Below are 26,797 nucleotides of genomic sequence, written 5' to 3'. Positions count from 1 at the left end.
CCACAGTATGAAAAGGAGATAAAGTTGCTGGAGAGTGTCCAGAAGAGGCTACAAAGTTGGTGAAGGGTTTGGAGGGGAAGCTGTATGAGGAGCGGCTGAAGTCACTTGGTTTGTGCAGCCTGGAGAAGAGGAGACTGAGGGGAGAGCTCATGGCAGCTCCAGCTTCATCACAAGGGGAGAAGGAGGGGCAGGCACTGAGCTCTTCTCTCTGGCAACCAATGATAGAACCCAAGGGAATGGCAGGAAGGTGTGCCAGGGGAGGTTTAGGTTGGACATTAGGTAAAGGTGCTTCACCCAGAGGGTGCTGGACACTGGAACAGGCTCCCCAGGGAGGTGTCACAGCCCCAAGCCTGACAGTGTTCAAGAAGAGACTCGACAATGTCCTCAGACACATGGAGTGAACTGTGGGGTTGTCCTGTGCAGGGACAGGAGTTGGACTCGATGATCCTTGTGGGTCCCTTCCAACTCAGGACATTCTATGATTCCTTTATCCCTATTCCTACCTGCACAGGGGAGAGGATGGATGAACACCGGGTTCTGCCTGCAGCAGACAATGGTGTGCATTCAAGGCGCAGATCTCAGCCCCCACGCACCCACTCATGCCAACGGGTGGGTTTGGCAATGTCTTCTGCTGAGCTGGGTGCCGGCAGACAGCCAGGCTGGAGGGTGGCTCTGATGCTGACGGCTCCTCTTTTGTTTCCACCAAGGAAACCTCAACCAGAACCAAAGAGAGAGAAGGAAGCTAAGAAGCCCACTATCAAGAAGCCCCTGAACGCTTTCATGTTGTATATGAAAGAAATGCGGGCAAAAGTCATTGCCGAGTGCACCCTGAAGGAGAGCGCTGCCATCAACCAGATCTTGGGAAGGAGGGTAAGAGTACACAGGGCTCAGCACCATCACCCCGTGCAGCATCCCCGTCCCTTGCGGCTGCTCTGAACCACACAACAAGCATCTGTTTTCAAAACTAGGTGCTTTTATTCCATAAATACACGGAATCAGATGAGCCCCGGAGCGGGGTGGCCGTGGTGGGATGTGCTGGGAGGGGACGGCAGGGACACATCTCACGGTCACGCTTGTCCTTGCAGTGGCACGCGCTGTCCCGGGAGGAGCAGGCCAAGTACTACGAACTGGCTCGCAAGGAACGGCAGCTCCACATGCAGCTCTACCCCGGCTGGTCTGCCAGGGACAACTACGTGAGTGGTGCCATGGCGTGGGCTCCCTGCCCATGGCATGGCCAGAAATCACCCCGGGACGGGGGCTGACCGCTGGTGTTTGCCAAACATCACACCTGTCCCTGGTATCCTGACAGCAGGATAGCTATAGAACTTCACATTTCAGGAGTATTTTGAACATCCTCTTGGCTCATTGCCTACCTATAGCGTGAATGTTACAGCTCCCCAGCTTCCACAACCATTTGGTCCCTTTTTGTCCAAGTAAATAGAAGTAGAAAACCCCTGCTTCCCTGCAGCAGCGCAAGCATCTCTGCCTCCTTGAAAGCACAGACCAGGAGCTCAGCATCCATATGCAGCTTTGCAGGATCAGTGCTGGATTCTGTCACCCTCCAGAGCCACCCTTAGAGAAACCAGAGCAGAAACCAAAGGTGCTGCCCCAGTTTCTCTAAGGGCGGCTCCAGAGGGCAGCAGCACCTGGAGAGCATCAGCATTTTGAGGGCAGCAGCATTGCTGAGAGCAAGGCACCGTTTTCTTCCAAGACCAAGTGCATCCTCCATGGAAATCTCAATTCTGTAGCATCCTTCATCTTGGCAAGAGCCAGTTCCTTGCTCCAGAGGTGTTTTTCTTCCGTTGGCCCTTCCAGCACTGGCAAGCGGCTGTTTCAGGTCTTGTGGTTGTTGTAAGAGATGCTTTTGTCTCCAGTGCTTGAGCGGGGAGGAGGAGGAGGAATGTAGGTCACTTCTGCGACACATGATGCAGATATCGAGCAGGAAATACAGTTGCTCCCACACTGAAGAAAAAGCTTACCGCAGCTGGGAGCTTTCTACCTTCACTCAAACCACAAGAAGTCATATAAAAAGTCACAGGTCAAAGGCAACCCTGTGAGCTACCTGCTCCACACAGGCCAGATTTGCTCCTGCATGGCTGTGCCCTCGTTAATAAGCTCATTAAGACATGAGTGGGGGGCTGTTGCATATAGTAAGTCAGAGAGGCAGTCTGGGGGATAAATTTAGGTTTTATTGTTAGTGAGGGAAGAAAACAGAAGAATGAAGGGTGGGTCCAGAGCTATGAAATCTCTGAAATAGAGAGTTAAGTATTATTTAAAATACCTGGGTATTTCCTAAACTGTTCTTTCTCATTTGAAATCAGGGGTGCTCCTCCTGGTAACATGTTATGGAGCAATTTCTGTTCAGGCATAAGGTACCACATTAAAGTGCCTATTGGCAATAGGGAAGATGCTAAAATGGGCCAAGTGCTTTTTAGAAACATAAAGAGGGAGGAGGAATAAGAATATAGCAGGAGGATCAGCTGTTGATCAGACTGCCTCCATTGCAAGCAGTAAATCTTGTTCAATTCTATTAATTTGGTTAAATATACTAATTAAATTATCAATTAATTAATTAAAGTGATAATGGGTGGGATTCCCAAGTAAGACACATCAGGGTGGGCTGAGGAGAACAGAGGTGCTGAGCAGCACAGGCACTGGTTTATTATAGATGTTTTGCATCCACAAACATGTTATCTTGTGGTATTTTTATGCAGACTGCAGTGTAAGTCAGGGTGCCAGCCCCAAAAACCCAGCACAGGGATTAACGGCCTTTCCTTTGATTTCCCAGGGGAAAAAGAAGAGACGAACACGGGAGAAACAGCAAGATTCCAACTCAGGTAAATGCATGTGGCTCGGTGGCCGTCCCTTCGGTTCTGCTCAGAGGGGATAATCCAAAGCAGTTGTCGTGTTTTACCATGTTTTCTTTTATTCTCCTGAGGTAACTAAAGAAATATACTGTTTTTCTTTTTTTTTTAAGATGTGGTAAATTAACACTTCTGTGACTTTTTTCATAGACATGTTTGAGTTAGAACATGGGTAGTGTTTGAAAACTGACAAAATTAGATTTTTGGCAAGTGCATAACTTGATGTGAATTATCACTAAGCTTAATCTATTCAAAACATCCAGGGTGAATGTCCCTATCTGCCCTACAAATACCACTAATTGAAGAAAATCCCTCTCCAGTGCATCAGTATTGTGTGTGGGGCTAAATGCAGTGACAGGACTGAAGGTCACTCATGGCACTACCCCAAATTTGGTTTTCAATTCAGAGTAAACTAGAGTTCAAGTGAAGTCATACTGAACACCAGCACCAGCTGCCTCCCTGCACCACACTGTTTATTAAAAAAGGCCCTTTTGACAGATTTCAGCTGGTGACACACACATACCCATCATACAAGGCTATTCCTGTGCTGGTTTCTGAAGTTTTTCTGCCATATCAAGAATAAATAATATCTGCACCACTAAATATTCATTATACAACATCAAGAGACTGTCCTTGCCTGCTATGGCATCACGTATAAGTGAAGCTAGACAGCCTGCTTTTTCCAGTATGTTCATTTTGTGATCACCTAGGAACTTACAAAGAGCTTTTCCCATTCTCCATCCAACCAGTTCATTAGTGCTTATTACTCTTACTTTTGGATGAAATTAAGTCAGCCAGATATTGAGGCTTTCTAAGCAAAACACTACACCTGGGCAGGGTAGTTGTTGGTTAGGACGTGGGAGTCCAGCTCTGGTGTTATTGCTGGGGATTATACATCCATGCAACCAGAATCCCACAGCCTGCATTAATTCATAAAGTTCTGATTTTCCCATTAATTTAATGAGTCGCTGCTGGATGACCTCTTTGAATTATTCATAAAAAGCCATCGCATGACTGTGTCCCCATAATATCTTCAGTTTAGTTAACACTGCTGATCTCACTTGGTATCTAGACTGATAAGGGGAATACAAGCTTTTAGGCTTATATGTAGTGTGTATAATATAGATTTATATTTCCACATATATGTCATGTCTATGTGATAAAAAGATGATAATTTCACCTGTTACGGGTTGAAAACCAGCTGCTGGTCATACACAACTGGAGACACTGGTGGTGGCTGAAAGAGGGAGTGTGAATCCAGCACAGAAATGTGCTGTTCAAATCCCATTTACAGCACTAGAAAAAAAACGTGATGTGCCTGAAAGCAAACAGGGCTTCACCCTAATGAGTCCCATAATTATACAGTAAAACTGCAACCTTTTAGGAAAGGCCGTGGAGAATCACTTTTCTATTAAAACTGGAAGGGGAATGGCAGGGGACAGAGTGGAATAACCCGGGCCTGGGTCTCCTTGTGCTAACTGTGCTTTCAGCTGCTTCTGCCACGTTTCCTCCTCTTCTTTCCCTTGCGCAGTCCGAGCTGGCTGGCAGCCCCGTTCGGTCGCTGCCGGACAGGCAGGGAGCAGGTAAGGATGCAGATGCAGGAGCCAGGCAGCCCCTCTGGGATTTGGCAGCTTTTCCAAACTTAAGAAATGCAAAGAGCTGTGAACCTGCCCATAATTGCTCACATTTCCCTGAGCTGAGGCCATTTCTCAAACCTCCTTCTCCAGCTGTCAGCAGTGATCACGGATATTTGCCTAACAACCAATTTTATCCAGGAGAGGTGGTGCTGGCACCATTCTATTGCAGAAAAAAAAAAAAAAATCGGATTGTAGTCTGTTAGTTGTGTGTTAAAGTGGCTAAAATGATGTTGCCTCTTTTCTTCCTCCTGCTCCTCCTCCTCTTTGTGCCTCTGCCTTGCCCATTCTCCGCCACGCATGCTTCTGTGTTCAGATCCTGCCTCTCCTAAGAAATGCAGAGCTCGCTTTGGCCTCAACCAACAAACGGACTGGTGCGGCCCGTGCAGGTGTGTATCGGCATGTCCTCGCTGCTCGGGTGCTGCTGGGCGAGCGGGTCTGGCTCCTGCGTCCTGCGGCAGCCGTCCCAGTGCCAGCGAGGGCTGCTCCGGACCGGCGGGACGGGGTTTTCTCTGGGCATCATCACTTGTTGTGCGAGCTGCAAGGGTCAGGCTGCACCCTGGGGTTCTTACCCTCCTCCTGGCAATGCTGGTGTAATGCTGTCTGTGTTCCTCAGTTCCCTGGTGTTAAAAGCTGATTTCCAGGGTGAAGACCTCTGTGACGCTGATGCAGGGCTTTTTTTCCTGTTAGAGATGTCCTATGGCATAAATAGCACCCTGGGGCCAGCAGTGAGTAGTTAATGTGTTTATTTTGCTATTTATACTGGGGCTAAGCATGGATTTTGAAATCCGCCTCTTCTTGGCCCTGAAGCAGTACCCACCGTGGGGTGGCAGGGCCTCAAGCAGAGGGACAGTTTGCGAGCACCCTGTGCCCGGGGCTCCTGGGGAATGGGCACAGCCAGGCGATAGCAAAGCTTAGCACATGAACCACGTGCTGCCTGGCTCAGAGCAGGTGGAAATGCAGCCAGGCAGAAAAAACTCCTGGGGGGCTTCTGGACCTGGGTGCTGAAGCACAGAGAGGGTCCAGCCTGGACAGAGGTTTTCATAAGCACTTTTTTATACATAGAGGACTCCAGCAAAATCTACAAGTATTGCTTAAAGTGCTTACCGCAGCTTAAAGTGACTCAGATTCTTTAGTCTACCCAAATGTGAACCTGCAGCCCCGGCAGTGTTTGGCCACCAACTGTGCCAGTAAGCTGAGCCCAGGTCCCCATGGCTGAGCCCAAGGTGAGGTCCCCTCCCTGCAGCCACGTCCTGCACCCCGGGGTGCTGGGCAGCCCCAAGCCTCCCCGCTCAATGGGTCATGTCGTCAAACACCGTTTTTTAATTGATTAAGAGCTCCCTTAATGTCTCATTAATACTTCACGCTGAGAGGGATTTTTTGCCCCCCGTTGCTCACACAGTGATGCCACCAAGCTGAGAGTCCCGTTTTGCAGCACAGGGCACAACTCTCCAGGCAGTTCCTCCAGCTTCCCTCTGCCCTTGTTTGAACTCTCTTAATTCAGCTTCTCTGCGCTGCTTCCCCATTAACACAGGCTGCTGAAACACTCGGAGACCTCGGCATGCTTTTATTTTTAAACCTTTTGCCTCTGAAACCCTGGTTAGTCGCAGCTGTTCGGAGTTCCCTGTACTAACGTGCTGGTGCTGGCTCAAGGGCTCCTGTCCTATGCACTCTGCTCGCCTGCAGAGAGCACCTCCCACCAGAGATTTCCACTCTGGAGAGGTTAACTGGTTAGAACTGCGTGTTCCTGCTCTGGAGCTTTCACCCTCCTCCCCATCACCCTGGGCAAACAGCTCCAGGGAGCTGTAGTTCCTAAAGGGAGAGGGATAAATCCCTCTAGCTGTTCAATAGCCACGTCCACTGTAGCCCGCCAACAGGTTAATTATCAACAATCAGTAGTATCAGATCTGCTTTTTTCCCCCATTACTTCAAATCAAATCAGTGAATCAATGTATCGATTTGTATCATTTTGAACAGGTCACTGAAACTCTCCCTCTGTGGGAAACAGATTCTCCTTGGGCTTGTCTGCTCTGCGAAATCACAGCCCCTGTGAAATAACCTCCGAGTTAAATACTCAGTTCAGCGTGGCTGTCATGTTTCATATCGCATTAATTGGGTCACCATGGCTAACGATGGCACTGACAGCAGTGATAGCACTTGTCTTGTTCACATCTAGTGCAAAGTCATGTTTAATACTGGATAGTTAATACATATTCTAACACTGTTTAGTTTTTCATTAGTAAGATCAAAGAAAGGTGTGTGCCCGCATTAACGAGTTCTCCATTACATCTTTTTTCCTTAAATGAGACAGCGGAGCCAGGGAGCTGGGCAGGAGGAAGATGTTCTTTTTAGCTCTTTTAGCTGTGAAGTCATTAATACCATCTTCAAGAGGGGAATTGCTCCCTCGCTACTATGAAGTTGACCTCATGGAGAGCTCTTTTGTTTAAAACGATACTGAGATGCTCGAGAGCCCATAGCAGGTGACATGAGGCATCTGTCACACGAAGAGAAGGAAAGCCAGCTCAGTACAGAGCATGTAAAGACAACATGAGACTGACTCTGAATAGCCAGGAGTGGTTAAATTAATTGGGGTGTATGAGAGGACAACTCAGGCTAAATATTTCTGGGTTTGATACTGAACAGCAGAATTGTCAAGGGATGTGGAGAAAACAATTAGATTATGGTTGGGTTCAATGATCTTAAAGGTCAACCAAAATGATGCTATGACATCTGAAGCAGCACCTCAGACAGCCTTGGACTGTGTCTTCCTTCAGCTGGTTCCAGAGCGTTTTCTGCCTCTTCCTGAATCTCTGCTGAGCACTTTAAGCTCAGCTGCATCACTGGGTCATTGTTAGAGATGGGAGTCAACGTAGAGTATTTGGAGATACAGACATGGCTGAAATCAGAGGCTTTTGCTGCAGAAAGAAGAGCTCAGTAGACGATATTGCGCACAAGTCTAGGAAAGTGCTAGGAAACGGGCTCAGAAGATTTTTTAATTGACTTGCGTTGCCTGAGAAAGGTCAGAATTGGCGTGAAGGGCAGTGTCCTGGCAGCACAGGACCTGGCGCTCCTGACCGCAGCGATGCCATGGGTCCCACACCACGTCTGAGCGGCACAGCCCAGCGCCGGGGCTCTGCCGGACAGTGGCCTCGTGCCACGGCACGTCAGCCAACCGGCCCCGTCACGTGTGTCCCCTGAGCTCTGCGGTGGCCACATGTGGGCTTACGCTTCAGGGAGAACGATTTAGTCTGGAACTCGCTGAGATCGCGTTTGCCCCGCTCAGCCTCCCAGGATTAGAGAAGCCTGGACGGTGGCTGCTGAGAAATTACCTTCTTGGTTTGATTTTTATCATTATTTTATTTTTATTATTGTTCTGATTTTTATTAATTTGTTTTTTATTATTCTGATTTTTATTATCTTTCAATTTTCATTTGTATTGTTTTGACTCTTACCATTTTAATTTTTTATTATTGTTTGAAGTTTTATTATTATATATAATAATAATAATAGGCTATGGTTGGACTCGATCATAAGGGTCGCTTCCAACCAAAATGTTTCTATGATTATTTTGATTATTTTTACTGGTTTTATTATTGTCTTTATGGCCCCCCCTTCTCATTTTGTGGGCGAAGCCTTTCCCTTTGAATCGCGCTCAGCGCAGCGCACTTTCCGCGGCTGCAGCCCCGCTGCGCAGCCGCAGGGCGGCCGGGCACCGCCCCCCGCGGGGCCGCTGTTGTGGCGCCGCCTGGCGGCCGCGGGCACACGCCGCTCCGAGGCCCCGGCGCTGCCGTAGTCGCCCCGCGGGCGAGGCCGAGCCCCGGGCCGGGAGAAGGCGGAGGCCGGCCGGGGGGCTGCGGTGGTCGCGGACCTCCGGGCTGGCTGCGTGCCCCGGCCTGCGCCAGGCGCTGGCTTAATCTCGCGTATGGCTGAACTCACCCTTTATTCACAGATAACTCTCTTGACTGTTCTTAGGAGGAAAAAGAAGTGCATTCGGTACTTACAAGGAGAAGGACGCTGTGCCAGCCCAGTTTCTTCCGATGGAAGTGCTATAGACTCCCCTCCCTCTCCTCTGGACGCACTCCAATGCATCTCCTCTGCTTTCCCTTCAGACAAGCTCGCAGCCCCCGCTGACTCCGCACACAGACAACAGCACGACCCCTTCCCCGACTCCGCTCCCCTCCAAACCGCCACCGGCTCCTCCAGACTGACAACCAGGTGCTCTTCTGCGCCCGCAGAGTCCCCCACGTACCGCGCGGCCTCCACGGGGACATAGTGCAGGGCGCCCAGCCGGGACACTGGGCACTTCGCTCTCTCCCACCTGGTTTCACTGTCCATCCAGAAGGACCAAGAGGCCCATCCCAAATTCTACATCTTGCTGTAAAACGTGCAAAGTTAGGCAACAGGATGGCTTAAGGATGCTGGAAAACTCATTTGTTGTTTTGGGGGGTTTTTTTCTTTTGTTTTTTTTGGGGGAAGGGGTTGTTCAAGATAGAAAAGTGATTTCAAAAAAAAAAAAAAAAAAAAGGTAAAAAAGCAAATACTTGCCAAAACGTAAAGTGCTGATGAGTAAACAAGCCTTTTGTCCCCGCCCTGTGCTGCTTTTTTTTGTTTGGGATTTTTCTTTTTAACTGCATTATCTTCAAGTATGGCAGAGAGCAGAGAACTCCCCAGCTTGCTGCAGTAGATGGTAGGTGCTGTCCACCTAACACTGGCTTCCACTCCTGCCCTCCAAGCTGCTTTAGAGCGTAGTCCCGCACTCACATCTCTCATAGCCATTATATGACGGAGCTGGAAAAGCTGGAATAGGAGCATTTTGAAAACCCCAATGTCTGAAAATTAAATGTAGCAATGTGAGCTTTCCAAACTGACCAGATAATAGAGAAATCAAATATTCAAACCACCGAGGTGAATTTTTTAAACTTCTTGTCTGAGAACAGGAGGATATTGTGTACAGGTAACAGGTCTCTGTGCAGACATCAGAATCCTTTTTTCATGATTTGGTGTTGAACTTCTTAAAAAACTTATTCTAGCTTTTAGTAAAAGATCCTCCCTCCAACCCCAGGATGATGCCAAATGTTAATGTATTCTCTCCAGCTTGAGAACATTTAGCAGTTTCTGGTATTTTATTTATATTTTGAGATCAATAAACAACACTGTAGACAGATTCTGATCTCATGGAACTGATGTAAACCCCAAATTAATCCAAGTTCTTGATTTACATCAGGTTTACACACTTCTCACAGAGACCACAATCTAGTCCAGTGCCCATTTTTTCCTGCTTGAAAGACACACATGCTAGTGCTGAAGAGAAAAACAACACCACACAGGGGGAGGGGGGGTCTGGTTTTCCCTACTTTGCAGAATAGGTTTTACAGAACTGAATACAAATTATGTAGTAATATTATTGTATAACTGCAAGAAATTTAAGATGACCTTTATAATGTACAAAATATTTTTATATTCTTTTCTTAATGCAAGAACACAAACCCTAATTTTTTTACATTGGACTAAACATAACTTTTTAGACAAGTTTATGCCTCAAAGGTTGAAAATTTAAAAAAAATATTAATCTGTAGAGTAGCTTTATTTCCTTTATTTAGGTACTTTTGCTTATAGTAGGGTAGATTTTTAATTCCATTTTTAGTTTTGAAGTTCTAAAGCTATTGCTTTATTCCTCTCCTGTGTAAACGTAACTTCAGAAGCACTGAATGAAAGCTATGTGCACAAACCTGAAAAGTTTGAAGAGAGTCATCTGCAAGAATCATTTTAACCCTTAGAGAAGTAGCATTACCTGGACAGACTGCCACCTGTACACTTGGTCATGTACTTCCTGCACTCAGAGGGTTAATTATACAGCATTGTTAAATTGTACATTGTTAAATTATTTTAGCAGGGTTAGACAGCAGCAGGCTCCAGTGCTGAACAGAGAACCCAGCAGACTCTTCCTAAATCTGACACATTTTTTTTAAATCAGTTAACTAAAAAAAAAAGAAAGTTTAAAAAAATAGCTATGTCTCAGGTAACCATTCAACACCGAGACCATCAGATGTGAGGCGTCAGCGCCACAGATGACACATCAGCTGCAGTGGCCCAGTGTAACTCAACAATTGTGTAAAGCCGGTGTAACTAACACCCGATTGGTACCTTGCTCCGGATGAAACATGTAACTTCGCAGCAAAGCAAAGGCGGGTATAAGAGAGAAAAACAGATGTGTCTAGGTAACAGCAGAGGAAATTTAGGGAAAAGTCCTGAACAGTGTTAAGCGTGTCCCCTGACCGAGGAGCACACAGCGCTGGCATACACCCGCCGGCCCTCATTTCAGAATTCACTGGGATTTTCATCCCTTTTTTCAAGGCTGCTTGGTCCCCTCCACGGTGGACACCTGCCGTGGTCAGGGCACACCGACCAGCAGAAGGCCTGTCTGTATCACAGCGTCCTCTCACCGTTATTATTCCATCCAGTTCCTGCAAAATCTCGGTGGAACCTGCTGCTTCCTCTGCGGGAGCCGCCCCTCGTACAGCCACAGCACGGACGCAATTCCACAGCCACAGAGCTGGAGCAATTACATCTATTTTCTGACATAATTCCAACCCTGCACGCTGCTCTATACGTACAGGTTTAGAGCCAGATCTCACCCTGTGCTTTCAGCTACTGCAGTATAAACTCTGAATATCCACTTGCGATACTCCAACATGGTCAGTTTATACTAGTGTAACTGAGAAATTTTTTTCCAAAACACACAAGATAGGAGACCTTTAAGCTGCCCATTCCCAAGACAAAACAGTGAGCACGACCAGCTTTTGTTACATGCCTAATAGCTGATAAGTGATACCAAAACAAAGTTACTTTTATCAAGACCAAAAAAAAAAATCTTTAGAAATGGTATATGAAGTGTTACTATTTTAATACTTTTTTTTAATAGAAGGAGAACTTTGCCCTTAACTTTTTATTGCAACAAAATTTTTTTTAGTTCTTCTACAGCAATTTCAACTCTTCCTGAAATACATATTTGGATTCCTGAAATCAGTTTGAATGTACAAGTCATGGAAGTACCACTTCATTAAACCAAGTAAAACCACTGTATGTATGTAGCAGGGATAAATGTTTTGCAGCTGTACTTTCATTTGTCCAATGACTATCCATCATTTGTTGTAATTTTTTTTTATTTCATTGATTTTGTATTTTTTTTGGCTTTTATGTTCAAAATATGTTTATAGCTTTATAAATAAAGTAATTGCCAGACTGGCTATTCAAAATAGGCCACTGGAAGTTGTAATACTATCAAACTCTCAAATAACGATTTCTTAGAATTTAAGAAGATTCCTGCCTTTCCCCCCCGCCCCCCCATTTGTATGGACAAATAGTTTTCAGAATAACTGCCAAGTCTTCAATGGGTAAGACTGAAATGGTAAACCAAGACTAAGAAAAAATACCTTCTTCTACAATATCTACCAGCACCTTGCCTTCCCTACCCCTGCACTTCATCACTGCAGCCAGGAGCAGCTAGCCCTGATCATGTCATTGCTTATAAAAGAATTAAAAAGGGGGGGGTGGGTTAAGACAGCACCAGACAAGTTAAACAGCAATATTAAGTTTAACAGTGAGAAATGCAACTGTCTCTCTCCCTTGCAAGAATTTCAAAGTATGCAGCTGAGACAGTACTACAGGGGAATTTCAGTTAGAAAAAGTAAGTAAGGTATATGGAATCCTGACTACCAGGACTATGAAGAATATTGAAATCTGCAAAGCTACATAATACTCTGAACACCCAGACCAGCCCTTGCTTTCACATGCTGCTCTGCTACAGCTCCACACGAGCATCAGTAGCAGGAGCCGACTGGCACGACCCTGGAGCTTCAGCAGGACACAAACAGAATTACATATGGGTTCTGTATTAGCAACACAGCACTCCAAGGATGAACTAGTGTATTCTGGAGCACACAGATGGATTACATTTCTTGTAAGAATCCAGGATAAACTGAGTATTAAACTCCAGGAAGAATTTCCCTTGGAGCACTTTTAAGCTGAGGTGTACTGTTTGCAATACAGGATGCTGGAAAGGCTTCCTCAGGTCCAAGTCCAGCACTGGAGTATTTTATGCCCACTGACACTGCAATATCTATAATATGCCCATATAATACACACAGCAGCACAAGGGCAGGCCCATTAATAAGCAGATGTGAGCAGCAGCTGCATTCAAAGCATGGGTCTGAATGCTGCCTTAGAGCAAGTTATGAATGCTTTCATTAATGGTCACATCAAAGATAAAATAAAAGCTGGTAACCCATCAAAAATATCCATCTGGACTGCTTGCTATTTAGTTGTCCATTGTGTCTGACTAGTGGCTTGCGTTAGTCATTAACAAAGCCTTTACATCTGTTTTCATTTCAATTAAGCACTGCCTCAGTGCTATCATTTGTATACTCGGCAGTAAGTGACAGTAAGATTGTCTAGTTCCAAATAACTAGAACCATTTGCAAATGAAAGTTTAAAAGCCCTTTATTAATTCAGAAGTGAAACACTGATATTTAAAGTGAGATAAGTATGTTTATTAAGGTTCATTCTACTCTAAGGTTTATACAGAGAATGGAATGCAATACAAGCTAAGAGCACACCTCAAAGATCTACCACACACCCATCTCCTACTCCCTATAAGGGAACTGTAAAAAAACAAAAAAAAGAACAGAAAACCAGTTACTGTTTAACTAGTTGCAAGTGGCTTTGTCCAAAGAAGTTAAGCTTGATATTGCCTTAGCTTCGTATGAAATAATTAAGTCTCTACAAGCTGAAGTATCACATACAGAGGCGGTAAGATTTCCCATGGACACACAAAACCATGTTTTAAAGAGCTACATCACAAAGATTGTTTAAAATCGCCTAAAAACAAGCCACTAATGGCATGCACAGGTCAATAATATTAACTTTGGTAATGTCGTTCATTTTTGGTCAAACCTGGATCCACTTGTAACAGGAATATGTATAAAAAACCACACCCGTCCTGTGCATAAAGGAACACACTTTGCTACCAGCTAGAGGCAGGTCTTCAAGACATGGCTGAAGTAGTCAAATTTAAGCGTCAGGGGCTTGCTTAGTTCTAGATCACATCTTTCACTAGTCTGTAAAACAAGACTAACAGGACAAGAAAATGGGCAAAAAGGTCTTTTTTTTGTTTAATCTCTCTCTTTTTCTATGCAGGACAAGAACCATCTTGAAAGTTATATAGCTTTAAGTAACACTAATTTTCCCCACAATGTTTTTGTAAGAAATCCAGTAACTTTTTTTTACTTTACCTAGTCCCCCAAGACACATTCTGCTTTGTTTTTCTTTCTGAAGCTATCAATACCCTGTAAATACAAGTGTTTCGTTCTTCTTGAGGAAGATGTCATAGGTGGTTTTATTTACAATGGAGTCAATGTTTAGCACTGTAACTGGACAGCTTAAAAGTGTAATAAAATTACCTTAAGTGCTACTTTCCATAGAGAACCCACACTTAGTTCAGTTTTATTCATTGCAGAGTAAAGTAAAAAGACATCCAATTACACTAGTAAAAACTCAGAAGATTTAAATTTGTACTCAAAAAAAACACTACACATGCAAAGGGAACAATATCCTGCTAACACAACTTCATTTGCTGCTGCATTTGTCTAATATTAACAATTATGAACAGAGCAGTGCAACTAGTATTTGGAACAATCCTTACAGTGTTTGAGTGTCAGGCACAACACTTCACTTCTCTTCACACCACTGGTTCTCTTTGCGTACCTAAAAAACCAAAACATTTTAACTATTAATATGTTGCAGTGAACTTCTAAAAGTTAGCCGTAAATTCCCCTAAGCATTAAGGGTTACTTATCACAGAAAGGCATAAACCTGGATATAGCTTGAATTTTTCATGCAGGGTTTGCAATTAGGAAGTGAGTCTCTCAAACTGACCTGTTTATCAATATAAACCAATAAATGTAGTTCTCATGCCTAGATTTGATCAAAACTGAATTATTTCCACTAAGTAAAGCAAACAGACTAGCTTAAGACTAAATTGTTTGTTTCATGACATGGCACTGAGGACAAACTAAAGTGTACAATTCACAGCCTTTGTATTTAAACAAGACATCTTGCTCTGATCTTTCCCAACTCTGCCATTTTAGAGCTGGTTTGTTGTTCAAGCTGTAAGATTAATTAGCTCATTTCTTAAAGATGAGAATCCAAACATCTTACCTTGCCAGCCACACGCAACAACGCATCTTCAGCATTCTTACTACAGCTCCAAACCAGCAAGCTAAGGCTGCCATAGACAATCCTACACGCTTTCTCAAACACACATTGAGGTCAGAAGTCAATAAGCTTTGTCTTGACCTTTTCAGGCAATGGGGTACAAGGGCTATAGGCACTGAAAGGTCTTCCACCAGTAGCAATCTTCCAATTAGGGGTTCATGCATCAGTTTACGCTTACTGCTAGCAAGTCAGTTGTGTCACACATTGAATTGTGAAGCTCTACACAGCAATTCAGCATAACGAAACGGTGCCAAATTATAATTAAACCCAGATCAAGTACCTGTGCTTCTTCCTCCTCAGTGAAGTCATTCTTAATATTGAATGTCTTGCGAATTTCTTCTGGAGTTTTCCCCTTGATCATGTTTGCCACTGTCTTGCACGTGACATCAAGCAAACCTTTGATGTCCAAGTAATTTGCAGCCTGCAGAAGAGTTTCCAAATTTAAAGCTTTCATATCAATATTCTGCCTGTGTTGATATACTACCAAAGCCTGCTTACACTGAAACTGCAGAATACTATAACTGCAAACAGATCATCTCCATTTTGAGAAACTTTAGCTAGAACCTCAGAGTACCTAAAACTTGCTTGCCAAACAGAAGAGACTGTAATTTGTACCAAAGACACACCCCCATTCCTTCTTCTACAAAGGTCCTTCAGAAGCCTGCAAACATTTGAAGCTGAAGTGCTGTTGACCAGCTAAGACACGTAACATTGACCCAAAGTACCACAAAAGGTACAAAACTTAAGTCAAAACTAGATTTTGATTTGTATGCAGATCTCCAGAACTCCATTCCTAGGAATAAGCCCTCAAATAGGACTCAAGAGGCACAAGAAAAAAGACAGCTGAGGGCCTCATATTCAGAAAAGTGTATTAATGGATAAATGAGCAAGTTTAATGTGCAGCATTAGATTAACAAGCATTCTAACATCCTCAATTTGGGCGAGTAGTTCTGGCAAACTACTGGCTCTCTCCACATACCCCCCCAGAAGTTACTGAAGAAGCATAAAGATTTGTCAAGTGCACCAACAGTGTGCACTTCACAGGTGTAGCCTTCACACTTCTTGAACACACTTACCAAGATAAGTTCAAAGAGTGTTCCTTGGTCTACTTTCAGAAATTCTTGATCCCACACAGGGATGTCATCTGTCCTTTTTTCTTTGTTCTCATCATCCTCAGGAGGAGGTGGATCATCCTTGTGATGGGTGCACCACTGAATCACCTAATTATTGTTTTGATATTAAAGTTTTATCCAAATTATTCTCCCATTAGGCCCCAACTATAACTTAACATCATTTTATAAGAACTGCACTTTTTTCCCTAGATTAATACTAGAATCCTGTATAAGCACGCTCCGTTACCCAACATTTTCATCTTAGAACAACTGATTCCCAGTCCCAGAGTACAAACACCTTCAAGGATCCCATTTAAGACAGCTAGTTAATTCCTTACCCTCTTAAAAGGCAGCTGCTGGTGTTATATTCAACCCTGTGCTAACACACACAGGACTGTACAAAGGAAACCTAAAGCTCATTTTTCAGTGTTTAATCTCTTTGCAGAAACAGAATATTTATTAAGCGGAATACTACGTAAGAGGAAGAGTGTAGAGTGGTAACAGCTGCCAGCAGGATGTCTGCCACAGTACAAAGTTCACCTGGTAAAAGTTCATATGTTCCTAAGTCTGTACATCGTATAAAACAAAAAAAAAAAACAACCACCAAAACACAACAACAAACAAAACCTCATCACTCCATCACCCAGACAATTAAAAGGAACAGTGATGTACTGCAAGTAAAATCCTGTTCCATTCTGTAAGTCCAAGAGTCTTTCCAAGCTGTTTATGTGTATGTTCACTAGGAAATAATTCCTAACCCTGTATTTAGTCCTAAACAGTCCAGTGTTTATTTTGACACACTTTCTACTCCAGAGCAAAAAGCATCTTAGAAGATAGCAGCATACTTTTTCCGCTTTTCTCACCTGAGCCAACAATAACCATGAATTTAACACCAGTGAGTGTGCATGGTGTCTCTTAAGCACCGTGACGGCCAGAGGGACACAGCTACTGCAGCTCCTCTCACCACTGCCTGTCCCTTCATCCAGTCTCCTAACATTTGGATCTCATGAACAACCACTTCAGTTTACAAAATCCAGTTAAAACCAGTGCCTTAATACCATGAAATAGCAGCGTGCACAGATGCCCAGCACACTTTAGCACCTTAGGAAGCCTGTCTGGCCTCCGGCTGCTGTTCCAGGGGGTCACCCCGTCAGTCTCCTGCCATTACCTGCCCACCAGCCTCATTCCACTTGTCAGACACCCTAGATGTCTGCGTTCATGCACCTCAGACTGGTTAAAATTGTAGCTAGCACATTAGAAGTATTTTTAATACAACAGTTCATAATAGCCAACATGAATTTCACATTTCATTACTGCTATACAACACCACCACATCCAGCAACTTACCTTTTTTAAGATGGCTGCATTCACATTTGGAAGAGGGACTGGGTCATCATCACCTTCATCATCCATTCCCAAATCTAATAACAGAAAGATGACTAAGCAATCAGCAGGCAAAACCATTTACTCTTCTCTGAATTGGGCTGCTTCACCAGTTCTCCACTATTTCAACAACACTGAGGCTGAATGGATTGGTAGCAAAGGATCTCAGACTGGAGAAGTCAGAAGCTTCTAGAAAGCTTTGATGAGGCTCTGTGGAGCCACAGCTGCATTAGAGATAATAGGTTATACCAAGTTTAGGCTAAGGAGCTAATAAAGCTACCTCAAATGAGAGCAACAACAAACCATTGGTTAAACAGTCAGTTGCTTGTTAGAGCAGAACTTGCTAGCTCAGTGTTCTGGGAACAGGATATGCCGAAGAATCAGACAAATATTTATGTATTTTTATCACTTTCAACAGTTCAGTCCACAGGTTAAACCAAAGTGTTCCCACTGAGATCTCCTATTCAATTTATTATTTAATAAGAATTCTGATCAACTGTGGTAAGGACAGACAATTTTTTGTCCCCTATAGGAACAGGAAATACCATAGCCATAGAGATGCTCATTAATTTGCCTCTGAAGCACTTGTACTGATTCTTAACATCTGAAGGAGTTTGCACACTAAGCAGCACAAACCCTCCAATCCAAATAACATTTAAAAGCATAGCTTCCAATACTTTGTTTTAAAAACTTGTCACCATGTTCAAGAGAGATTTGGATAAACTTTATGACTTTGTCCCCTTCATATGATTAAGGAATCCAAGTGAAAATTGGAAAAAAAAAAAAATTTGGACTTGATATGCAGAACAAATACCATCTTAGCCATCTTTGATTAGAGAATGGGGTTTTTTATTACACAAAAGCTAACAGTTGGATGACCCTAGCTGTCGAAGATTAACATGCTATAATTAGTTACATAATTGACTAACTACACAGACCTTCACTCATATGCACAGATGAGACAACTCTACATCCCCAAGGAACTTATTTTTTAAGAAGACTGTCACACCATCATCACTGATCAAATTTGTACACAAAAATAGCATGTACTTCTGGATTAGGCAAGTTAACTATTGTTACTGTGATATTAATTGGCACTACTTTTTGTTTGAAATAACTTCATAAATCCAGAAACTAAAATACTGATATTAAAAGGTACTGCATGTATCACCAATTACTGGAAACTTCAAATGCACTAGTACCTGCACAGTGGCAGATACTAGTGTAAGAAGTGACCAGTTCAAAATTAGTGGTATGGGGAAGTAATTCAAGCAATATCTCACATTTAGTAAACTCTGCTCAACTTGTTCCCACCCCCTCCAAGGCAGCAATTTCATCTGTTATCAAAAAACAATACTTCACTGGTGGTCCCATGATGCTCAACACAACCCGACCTTTCAGCTGCAGCACCCAACACACAAAACGTTCATTAACTGATGCTTAACCAGCTGGACTGCAAATTTCACTGCAACTCATTGTGCTCCCTAATGTATCCCAACCGACTGCTGCATTTCCTGCTCATGTTGCCAGTCATGTTCAACAGCATCTTATTAACAGAATCAAAGTGTTCAATGCTTGGAATAATTCAAACTTACTTTTATTATTCTTATATTTAAGGTGTCACACCCAAATATTTATTACCAAGAACAGAATTTTAGCTACATCTAGAGAAAGATTTTTTTCCCCCAATTCATTAATACACCCAAAAACTGGAAAAACAAACCAGTAAACAATGAGGATTTGCACTGGAGGGATTAGAGTTTGCTCTGTATCCTAGCCATCTGGCAGACTTCCCCTCCCCCACCATGAGTTCTTTTGTTTCAATTTTATGTGGGCAGGAGATCAGAACTAGGTATTTATTCCAAATAATTTGACTGTATTCATAGTCTCACAATACAGGTTTCATTTTATCTCTGTCTTCATTGCATTTCTTTATGATCTCCCACCCCATTTAAAGGATATTTACATTTTAAGACTGGTTTATATGATTAAATAAACTCAGTTTTTAATATTAGTAGATGTTCTGTTTGCTTAACTTTCACAAAACCAAAGTACGCTGTAGGTGAGACAGCGGGGTGCTTGTATTTTACTAGTCTCCCTATAAATGCTCTTAACAAGAAGACTTAACTTTAAGCTTTTTGCAAGAGCACATCCACCCAAAACACAGCTTCAGCTACAACAGCCACTGCTCCAGCTGTTCTGACCTAAGATGGCAAACTGCTCTACAGGCCTAGAAATCCAGTACCAGTGTGTCCCCTTGGGTCACAATTCCTGTTCAAAAAGCTTCCTTGAAGCTTCCTCAGGCTTCACTCTTACCTTCCAGCATGGTCTTTATAGTGACAGACTGTTTTGCAATTTCAACATCAACTTCAAAGATTTCGCCATCTGAGCTCTGGAGTTTAATTGAAGGCATCTACAAGAGAAGAACAGTTACTTCCACACAATCTTCAGCAAATGTTACAAGTTTAGCTGACTTAAATATGTATGCTACCCTTCCTATTTATACTGGTCCTTACCAACAGCAGACAGCCCAGTGCCACCTAAAGTATGCTCAGATTATTCACTGCTTGGATTGACAGGCCTAAATTCATTAATCCTCCTGCTTAAGAAACAAGCATCGACAGAAAGAAGTGTAACCTCAATGTAAGAGAACTTTTTTCTTCATTTGAAAGCAGAAAATACACAAAACGGATTAGTCTGTGCTCATATTTTTTTATAGCACAACACTAAAGCTATACTTCTCTTGAGCTTACTTTCAAGACTTCCAAACACTACTGTTTTCAAACCCAAACAACTGCTACTCACTTTGAATATTCAGTTTTCAAATTATAACCTCTTGAACAGAATGACAAAATTGAGGTTGGAAGGAACCCCTCTAGGCAAAATCTAGTCCAGCCTCCCTTCCCCCAAAGCCAAACAGGCCAGGTTACTCAGGATCGAGGGGTTTCCTTAAGAAAAGTGTTTGGTTTTCTGAAGAGAATAAAAAGCAATATATCACCACGAGGAAGGCTACTCTTACAGAGTAGGAAGGTGGATCAGCACTTTGTCAGCATTAGGAAAGACCAAGATGACTATGCATTTTAACAGAGTTTTTCAAACCATAATAAGACATACAATAGAAGCAACAGACTTCATATATGTCAATAGCATGAAAATAAACCTTTCAAGAATCTATCTTTCCAGATATTTAACAACTCAAACCCAGAAGAAATGTACTTCATACAGCAGCTCATAGGTTACAACTTCTGTCTGAAACTACACATTAAATCTGTTTGGGTATCACTGCACTTGTATCAACTGACTTGGAGGACATGATAAACATAATAGCGTGGCCACACAACTTTTATAAGTCAGTTCTCAACAAACTAGTAGGATGTGCTACAAAAAGTTCCTTTACCACTCAAAATGTTTGTTAGCAGCAGACCACTGCAACAGTATCCTTTTTTTCCTCAAGTCACCTGCTGAAAGATCTCAAAAGCCTGTATTTGTAAATACAGCCTGCAAGAGCACTGTAAAGAGCAGCTCTAGAAACAGAGAACCTCAAATTAATTTCATTTACTTTTCAAATGTTCTTCCCCCACCAAACCTAAGAGCCAGCTCCCTATAGTAGTACTTGAGGTACCAAAATTGAATTAGCTAGACCACTTTCAGCAAACATACATTATCCCTTTCTGAATGTCTCCTGTAGCTCATCAGCATGGCTGAGTCTGAAAGTGCTGCACCAAACCCAGGCCAGTGGAGACCAGCCAAACCATGCTATTAAACAGCTCACACCAGCATGAAGCCCTCGTTGCTTTAATTTCCATTTGGCAGCACAAGCAGATAGTTAATGTTTACACAGTCATGTAACCCTATATGACAGTGCTACTTCTAATTAAGACGGGTGTTCTGGAGAGACACGATTAAGACTGCTCCAAAGATAACAAATATATACACACAAAAATAGAATTCTGAGTAAAGCATAGTTCTGAGTTTGTAGTTTCAATGATGCTCTGAAAAAAAAAATTATCTAGGCATACATTCCAGATTTAATGCATCTGTTCTTGCAGTGATTGAGAGCACTCTAGAACAAACCCAGCTTCATTCACCAGCGCTCCCATGCTGGTGCCCAGGTTTACACAATGCTGTCTTAACGAGTCCAGCCCCTGCAAGAATATTCGCATTAAGACCCTTGTATCACCCAAACCCACTTTCATCAAGACATTTAGGCTATTGTTAAGAGTCTTAATGAGGCAGAATGAAGCTAATCTATTGTCTTATCACTGATAAAAGATCAATATTTCATCCTTTTTTTTTTTTTTTTTTTTTAAACCACAGAGTAGTGGCCTGGAAGAACAAAAAAAAAAAAAAAAAAAAAAAAAAAAAAACCATTTTCAGCAAACTGCCACACAGCTCTGGAAAGAGACAGGCCCAGGATAGCAAGACAACAATCGAGTGACTAAGCAGACCGGTCCTAACAGCTCTATTGAACAACAGCAAAACAGGTTGAGAGCTGTTTCAAAAGCTACACATGAATTACAACAGTAATTTGCATGTATAAGATTGAAACGCAGAGCTCGGGCACCTCCAGGAGCGCTACCAGGCAACTCCACGGCTCCCAGAGCCGCTCCGGATGGATTCCCGCCCCTTCCCCTCCGTGTCACCGGCTGCAACGCTGCGTTTATTCCATCACCTCGCACCTGAGCCGCTCTGCCCGCGGTGCCGCTCCAGAGCCTCCCTCGCCACGAGGAGCTGCCCGGGAGCCCTGGGGCGGCCCCACAGCCGCTTAGGGGAGGGTCGGGCCCCGCGGGGGCTGAGCGGGGGCAGCGCCTCGGCTTTATTTACCAGGCCCCACAGGCGGCACGTTCCCACACAGCCACCCCCCACCTCCACTAAGGGCGCCATGAGCGTCTCAGCCCCACATTGCCCAGGAAGGGCTCAGACCTCGGCTCAGCCGCTCAGCGACCCTCCTCGGCCGCCACCTGGGAGCTCCGCCGTCACAGCCGCCCGCGCCAGGCGCGACCAGGCCAGGCCCACTGTCCCCACCGAGCGGGCCCCGCGGCCCGGCCCAGCCCCTGCCGCCGCCTCCAGCACCTATCCCCGCCCCGGCGGCACCGGGCAACCCCCTGAGCTCGCAGGCCTCACCGTGAGGCGGCTGCGTCCGGCTCCGCGCTGACGGGATCTGGCGGCGGCGGCGGCGCTCGGGGCCCAACTGCGACGGCGGCTTTATATGGCGAGGGCGGGGCGCGGGGGAGGGGAAGGGGAAAGGACCCGCCTCTCCCTGCCTCGCAACCGTCGGACTGCCCGCCGCGAACGCCTGAACAAAACACCCCGCTCTGTCACCCAAACGGCGCGGAGCGCGGCTGAAGATTAAAAAAACGGGCCCCACTGCCCTGTGCAGCGTGGGAACGGTGGAAGCAGAGCCGAAACGAGCGGAGGGGGAAAGCGGTAGCCCTCGGGTCTTTCAGGCAGTGGCGCGGTCGCCCTAGGAACCGCAGAATGGGCGGGGGCGCGTCGCGCGGGCCAACGGCTGCGGCGCTCCTGCCCTCCCCCGCGCGGCTGAGGGGCTGGGGCGGCCTCGGGCCCTGAGTGCGGGGACGGGGACGCGCCCGGGGAGACCCGGACCGGTGGGAGGGAACGGGGACGCGCCCGGGTGCTGCCCGTGAGGGGGAGCGCGGCGTCCCAATGGAAACCACTCGTGGTGGTGGGGCCTGTGGTGCCGGGAGGCCGGCCCGGTTTTCTGGAGAAACAACCGGCCGTGCGCTTAAAAACGGTGACTGGGAGGAACCCGGGCTGGTCACAAAAAGCCCACGTTGGATGTTTTCCTTTTAGCGGGGTTTCACAAGGAGAAAGCCCAAGGCCCAGGGGGAACCGACACCCCTGCGAGGGCAGCCGGCGGTGGGGGAGGCCGGTTCGGTGTGTGGCGGCGTCTCGTACGGGAGCGCTGCGAGGTGTGATCTCCAGTGGCTGCTCGGGCAGCAGCAAACATTTCAACGGGAAAACTACCCTGAAAAAGCGGCCGATTTCAAATGGTTACAACAGCAGGTTGCTCTCCTCGAGTGGCAGTACAGCTGAGAATAGCGCATAGGGCTGGAAACATATTACACGTCTAACAATCACTGAACATCTACCGCAAATCTGCCGGGAATTCAGGGAACTACAGCTCTGCCCCTGCCCGGAGCCCATTAAAGCATCTCCAGACACCAGCGGCACAAGGAGCCACCCGGCCAGAGAAGCAGACTGGGAGCTGGGAACCACAGTGATGCAGCCAAAGCCACGCTGCCTTGGCACAACCCCCACCCGAGCACGTACCCCAGCACAGAAAGCGTTTCCTGAAAGGTCAAGAGTTGTTCCAGATGGCAACAGGCATTGAGTTGGCAGAAAACCGGGGAGTTTTCGCTCAGTGATGAAGGCAGGCTGGGGTGCAAGTCCACCAAAGTAAATGTGAAGCGTCCAGGTGCTGCATTGTGCTGACACACACACCACACATTCCACGCTATTGTTGAGCTTGGTTTTGCATCAGCTGCCCATGGCAAAGTGGCTTTTAAGTAGTTATTTACTCAGTGATGACCTAGTAATACAACAATTTGTTTTACTTAAAATCTTAATTTAAAATGTTTTTAGAACCAAAGAATGTTTTCACAGCACTCCAATGCAGACATATCCGTGCTACCTGTGAGCAGCCTGGTAGCTGCAAGAGCATTGCCCTCCATGGCACAGTGCAGCATAAGTGACCGCTTTCCCTTCCCTTAGGATCCCAGAGGGTCCCAGGCTGTACACCACGCACCTTATAGAACGAGTGACAGTCATAACCACTAGAAAATACCTTCCAACATAAAGAATTCCAGTGAGATTCAGAAATTCTCATTTCAGATGCTGCAGCCCCAGACAGCAGCCGAGCAGCAGATGTATAAAGTCATCTTTCTTTTCTTAGTTTTCTACCTGAGTGACATAACCAGCAAGATCACAAATATTGCAAGTATTTGATGCAGAACAACGAACAGGTTTAGTTTATACTGAAAGCGCGCTGATAGCGCTCCTTGCAGTCTTTTGGTTAGGGCTGACACCCCGGAGAGATCAAAGACAGATTGACAGCCAGGAAGAACCTCTTAGAGCTCAGGTGACGATGAGGCTGTTCCACATCATGTCATGTCTCTTCAATAGCTTTCTACACAAGTTTCAAAGAACTTGGAGGAGACTGCCTGACTTGGGAATCTTCTTTCATGGGCTTTAGGATGCCAAGCAGCTCATTAGCCACAGCACATCTGAAGATGGGTCTGAGGAACCTGCTCTGACTTTGAAGATGGATCTAAATACAGAGTGTGGTCCAGAGGGCCTCAGCAGTCCCTTCCAGCCTGAATTACTGTACGGTCCTGTAACATGCGCTTCTGTGGAACTCTTCGTAACAGCTGAGTGAGCATCCAAAGGTGTCAGGTGGTGCTTACAGAGCAGACTTTGACGCTAACAGGGGTTCCTCAAAGATCCTGGTATTAGTAATCAGATAAGCTCTTTGTTCACCATTCGATAGGACCTAGTTATCATCTTTATTTCAATATATGCATATATCTCACATATATATATGTGAAGCTTCCAAACTATGCCTAGGGTAACCTTTTGATTGTACCATCATGCTTACCTCTTTCCTCCTCAATCAGTCAATCTCATACTCCAATGCTGAGAACCACATTCACTGCACTAAAAATAAGAAACAACACTGCCTTTATTTTCCTTAAACATTGTTTTTTTGCTTGTTTTATTTATATGAAAACTCCTTGGTTTAGAGGAGCAGGTGATGACAAAAGGTGGTCTGTGGAAAACATATCTGCAAATCCTAAATCCTCTTCCCCAACGTTGCCAAAGATGAAGGTTTCTGATTCGGCTTGTGATCAGCGAGCACCAGCTCTCAGACTGCAAATCAGGCGCAGCAGAGGGGGTTGGGGTTTGCTTTCTACACAAGACAAAACTAATAAAATCTAGGAGTAGTCAGCTAAATTCCATGCTTAATTATGGTCTGTATATGAATTTAATTTGAAGTGATACTATTGATCAGGTTTTTACTTGATACAGCTTTCTAAACGAGAAAATTCAGTCCACGGTGAACTTTGAATTCAGCTGTTGAATTACAAGTCTGTGAAAGTTAAAACAACACCACCACCCCACACCCAAAAAGAGCGGCAGGCGGCTGTCACTGATAGGCTGTAATCACACGCGGGCCACCTCCTGCTGTGCCCTACATATCATACGATGAACCACCGCAGCACGTCCAGATGCTTTCTGTTATCTCTCCTGAAAAAGCAGCTGCTGCAGCGTTGATAGCCAAAGTCCCGCGAGTGAGTCAGTATTAATAACATAAAACATGCATCCTTTGGTAAAGCTGCAAGGCAGAGAACAAGATTTTTCAGGAAAATGGGTGGCCCAGTTTTAATTGTTACACACATCCGTAATCATTGCAATGCAAATAATCCTAAACCAAAGCATCGCCACTCTGAGCCAGAAAGATAATTACACCATGTATCAGCCACAGATAAATTACAATTAAGGGCCTTTTACCGCTAAGAACCCAGATGAGGAAGGGGAAGCTGAACACTAAAGCAAATACCTGAAAAGATTGGAGCAACCAAGAGCAGTGCAAGCATGATTTAATGCCTACCGGATCCCGAAGAGCTCTGACCTACATCCTCACAGCATCGCTGGGCTGCGGGCAAAGCTGGGGAAGGGGATTGAAACAGCTGAGCATCAGGGCAGCCTCCCAGACACAGCACCCATCTGCTCCACAGTCATGGAGTCCCTTCCTGGCAGTGTCAGCCAAAAATTACCGTGCTCCCCACCCCTCCAAACACCTCACACTGCCCAATTTTACCCAGAAACTGGTGGGGATTTTGTTTGTTTCCTGCTGGTGGTTACTTACAGACTACAGAGATAACACACTTGATTATTTTTCAACATCACAAGCATCTAAGCCTAATGAGAACCAGGCTTGAAAAAGCACAGCTGTGCTCCATGGGCAAGTTGGGAAACTTTACAGAACTCAGCCCCAAGGCACACGGATGGGGTGTGACAAGGGCTGAACCCGAGGGTCTTGAAAGCAGGCGGAGCTGCAGAGAGCATCAGGGACAATTTGCTGCAAAGCAGGTGTGACCATCAAACCTGAACAAGAACCTAATCTACAGGCAGGGGAAGGTGAGACTGCAAAAATACCCCTTTTGTTTTCAGGAATACAAAAGATATGGAACATTTTTTAAAACAAACAGCCACAACAACAAGTTAGAAGAAAATTGGAACTGACTGGTTCAGCGTAAAACCAGAAAACAGAATTATTCACGACAGAGATGGCAGAAAGACATAGTTGAGCTTGGCGGCCTGTGCCACCATTGTTTAATGCAATCTTGCAACAATGCAGCAGAAGAGAAAAATTCTTTTTCTCGGTACAACTCTGGAAGAAGCTGATTATTGTTTCCACTTCATCAAACCTTTCATTACAGGTGCATCCTCAAGAAGGTGCTACTTCTCATCCAAGCTGTGCCCCAGCAACGCAACACAGTGGGTAGCAGAG

At 44.9% G+C, this 26,797-nt stretch overlaps 2 protein-coding genes across 13 annotated transcripts in view; one reads left to right on the top strand and one right to left on the bottom strand.

Annotated features, from left to right (window-relative positions):
- Positions 1-11,754, top strand: part of TCF7 (transcription factor 7) — a 70,538-nt gene extending 58,784 nt beyond the window's left edge. For 2 of the 7 annotated variants that reach the window (XM_065029980.1, XM_065029981.1), the window contains 5 exons: positions 708-870; positions 1,086-1,193; positions 2,789-2,837; positions 4,815-4,887; positions 8,471-11,754. In XM_065029980.1, the coding sequence (XP_064886052.1) occupies positions 708-870; positions 1,086-1,193; positions 2,789-2,837; positions 4,815-4,887; positions 8,471-8,771 (694 nt within the window). In that variant the 3' untranslated portion in view covers positions 8,772-11,754. Of the gene's footprint in view, positions 1-707; positions 871-1,085; positions 1,194-2,788; positions 2,838-4,814; positions 4,890-8,470 lie in introns of all 7 variants that reach the window. The other 5 variants (XM_065029984.1, XM_065029985.1, XM_065029983.1 and 2 more) reach the window with 4 other exon arrangements.
- Positions 11,755-12,979: 1,225 nt separating this feature from the next.
- Positions 12,980-23,575, bottom strand: SKP1 (S-phase kinase associated protein 1). 6 transcript variants are annotated; one of them, XM_065029990.1, is made up of 7 exons: positions 22,390-22,541; positions 19,582-19,678; positions 17,230-17,303; positions 15,847-15,990; positions 15,051-15,191; positions 14,199-14,260; positions 12,980-13,627 (listed from the first exon to the last, which is right to left on the bottom strand). In XM_065029990.1, the coding sequence occupies exons 2-6, from the start codon at positions 19,676-19,678 to the stop codon at positions 14,225-14,227; spliced, it is 492 nt and encodes a 163-aa protein (XP_064886062.1). In that variant the 5' UTR covers positions 22,390-22,541; the 3' UTR covers positions 12,980-13,627; positions 14,199-14,224. The 6 variants fall into 6 exon arrangements, with proteins under 6 accessions (XP_064886062.1, XP_064886063.1, XP_021144749.1 ...); XM_065029991.1 differs by having other exon boundaries at positions 22,189-22,425; XM_021289074.2 differs by lacking the exon at positions 22,390-22,541 and adding an exon at positions 23,557-23,575 and having other exon boundaries at positions 12,980-14,260.
- Between the last annotated feature and the right edge of the window lie 3,222 nt (positions 23,576-26,797).

This window comes from Columba livia, chromosome 14, assembly GCF_036013475.1.
Source record: "Columba livia isolate bColLiv1 breed racing homer chromosome 14, bColLiv1.pat.W.v2, whole genome shotgun sequence".
NCBI classification, from domain to species: domain Eukaryota; kingdom Metazoa; phylum Chordata; class Aves; order Columbiformes; family Columbidae; genus Columba; species Columba livia.
Note: the sequence above shows the minus strand (reverse complement) of the source record. Positions and strands in the feature narration are given on the sequence as shown.

What these genes read in the sequence shown, in the direction of transcription:
- SKP1 (XM_021289074.2), bottom strand. Translation starts at nt 19,678, where the DNA reads ATGCCTTCAATTAAACTCCAGAGCTCAGATGGCGAAATCTTTGAAGTT. An exon ending in ATGCAGCCATCTTAAAAAAG is followed by an intron (nt 15,991 to 17,229) that starts GTAAGTTGCTGG and finishes AACAATAATTAG; the next exon opens with GTGATTCAGTGGTGCACCCA. An exon ending in CTGAGGAGGAAGAAGCACAG is followed by an intron (nt 14,261 to 15,050) that starts GTACTTGATCTG and finishes TTGGTTTTTTAG; the next exon opens with GTACGCAAAGAGAACCAGTG.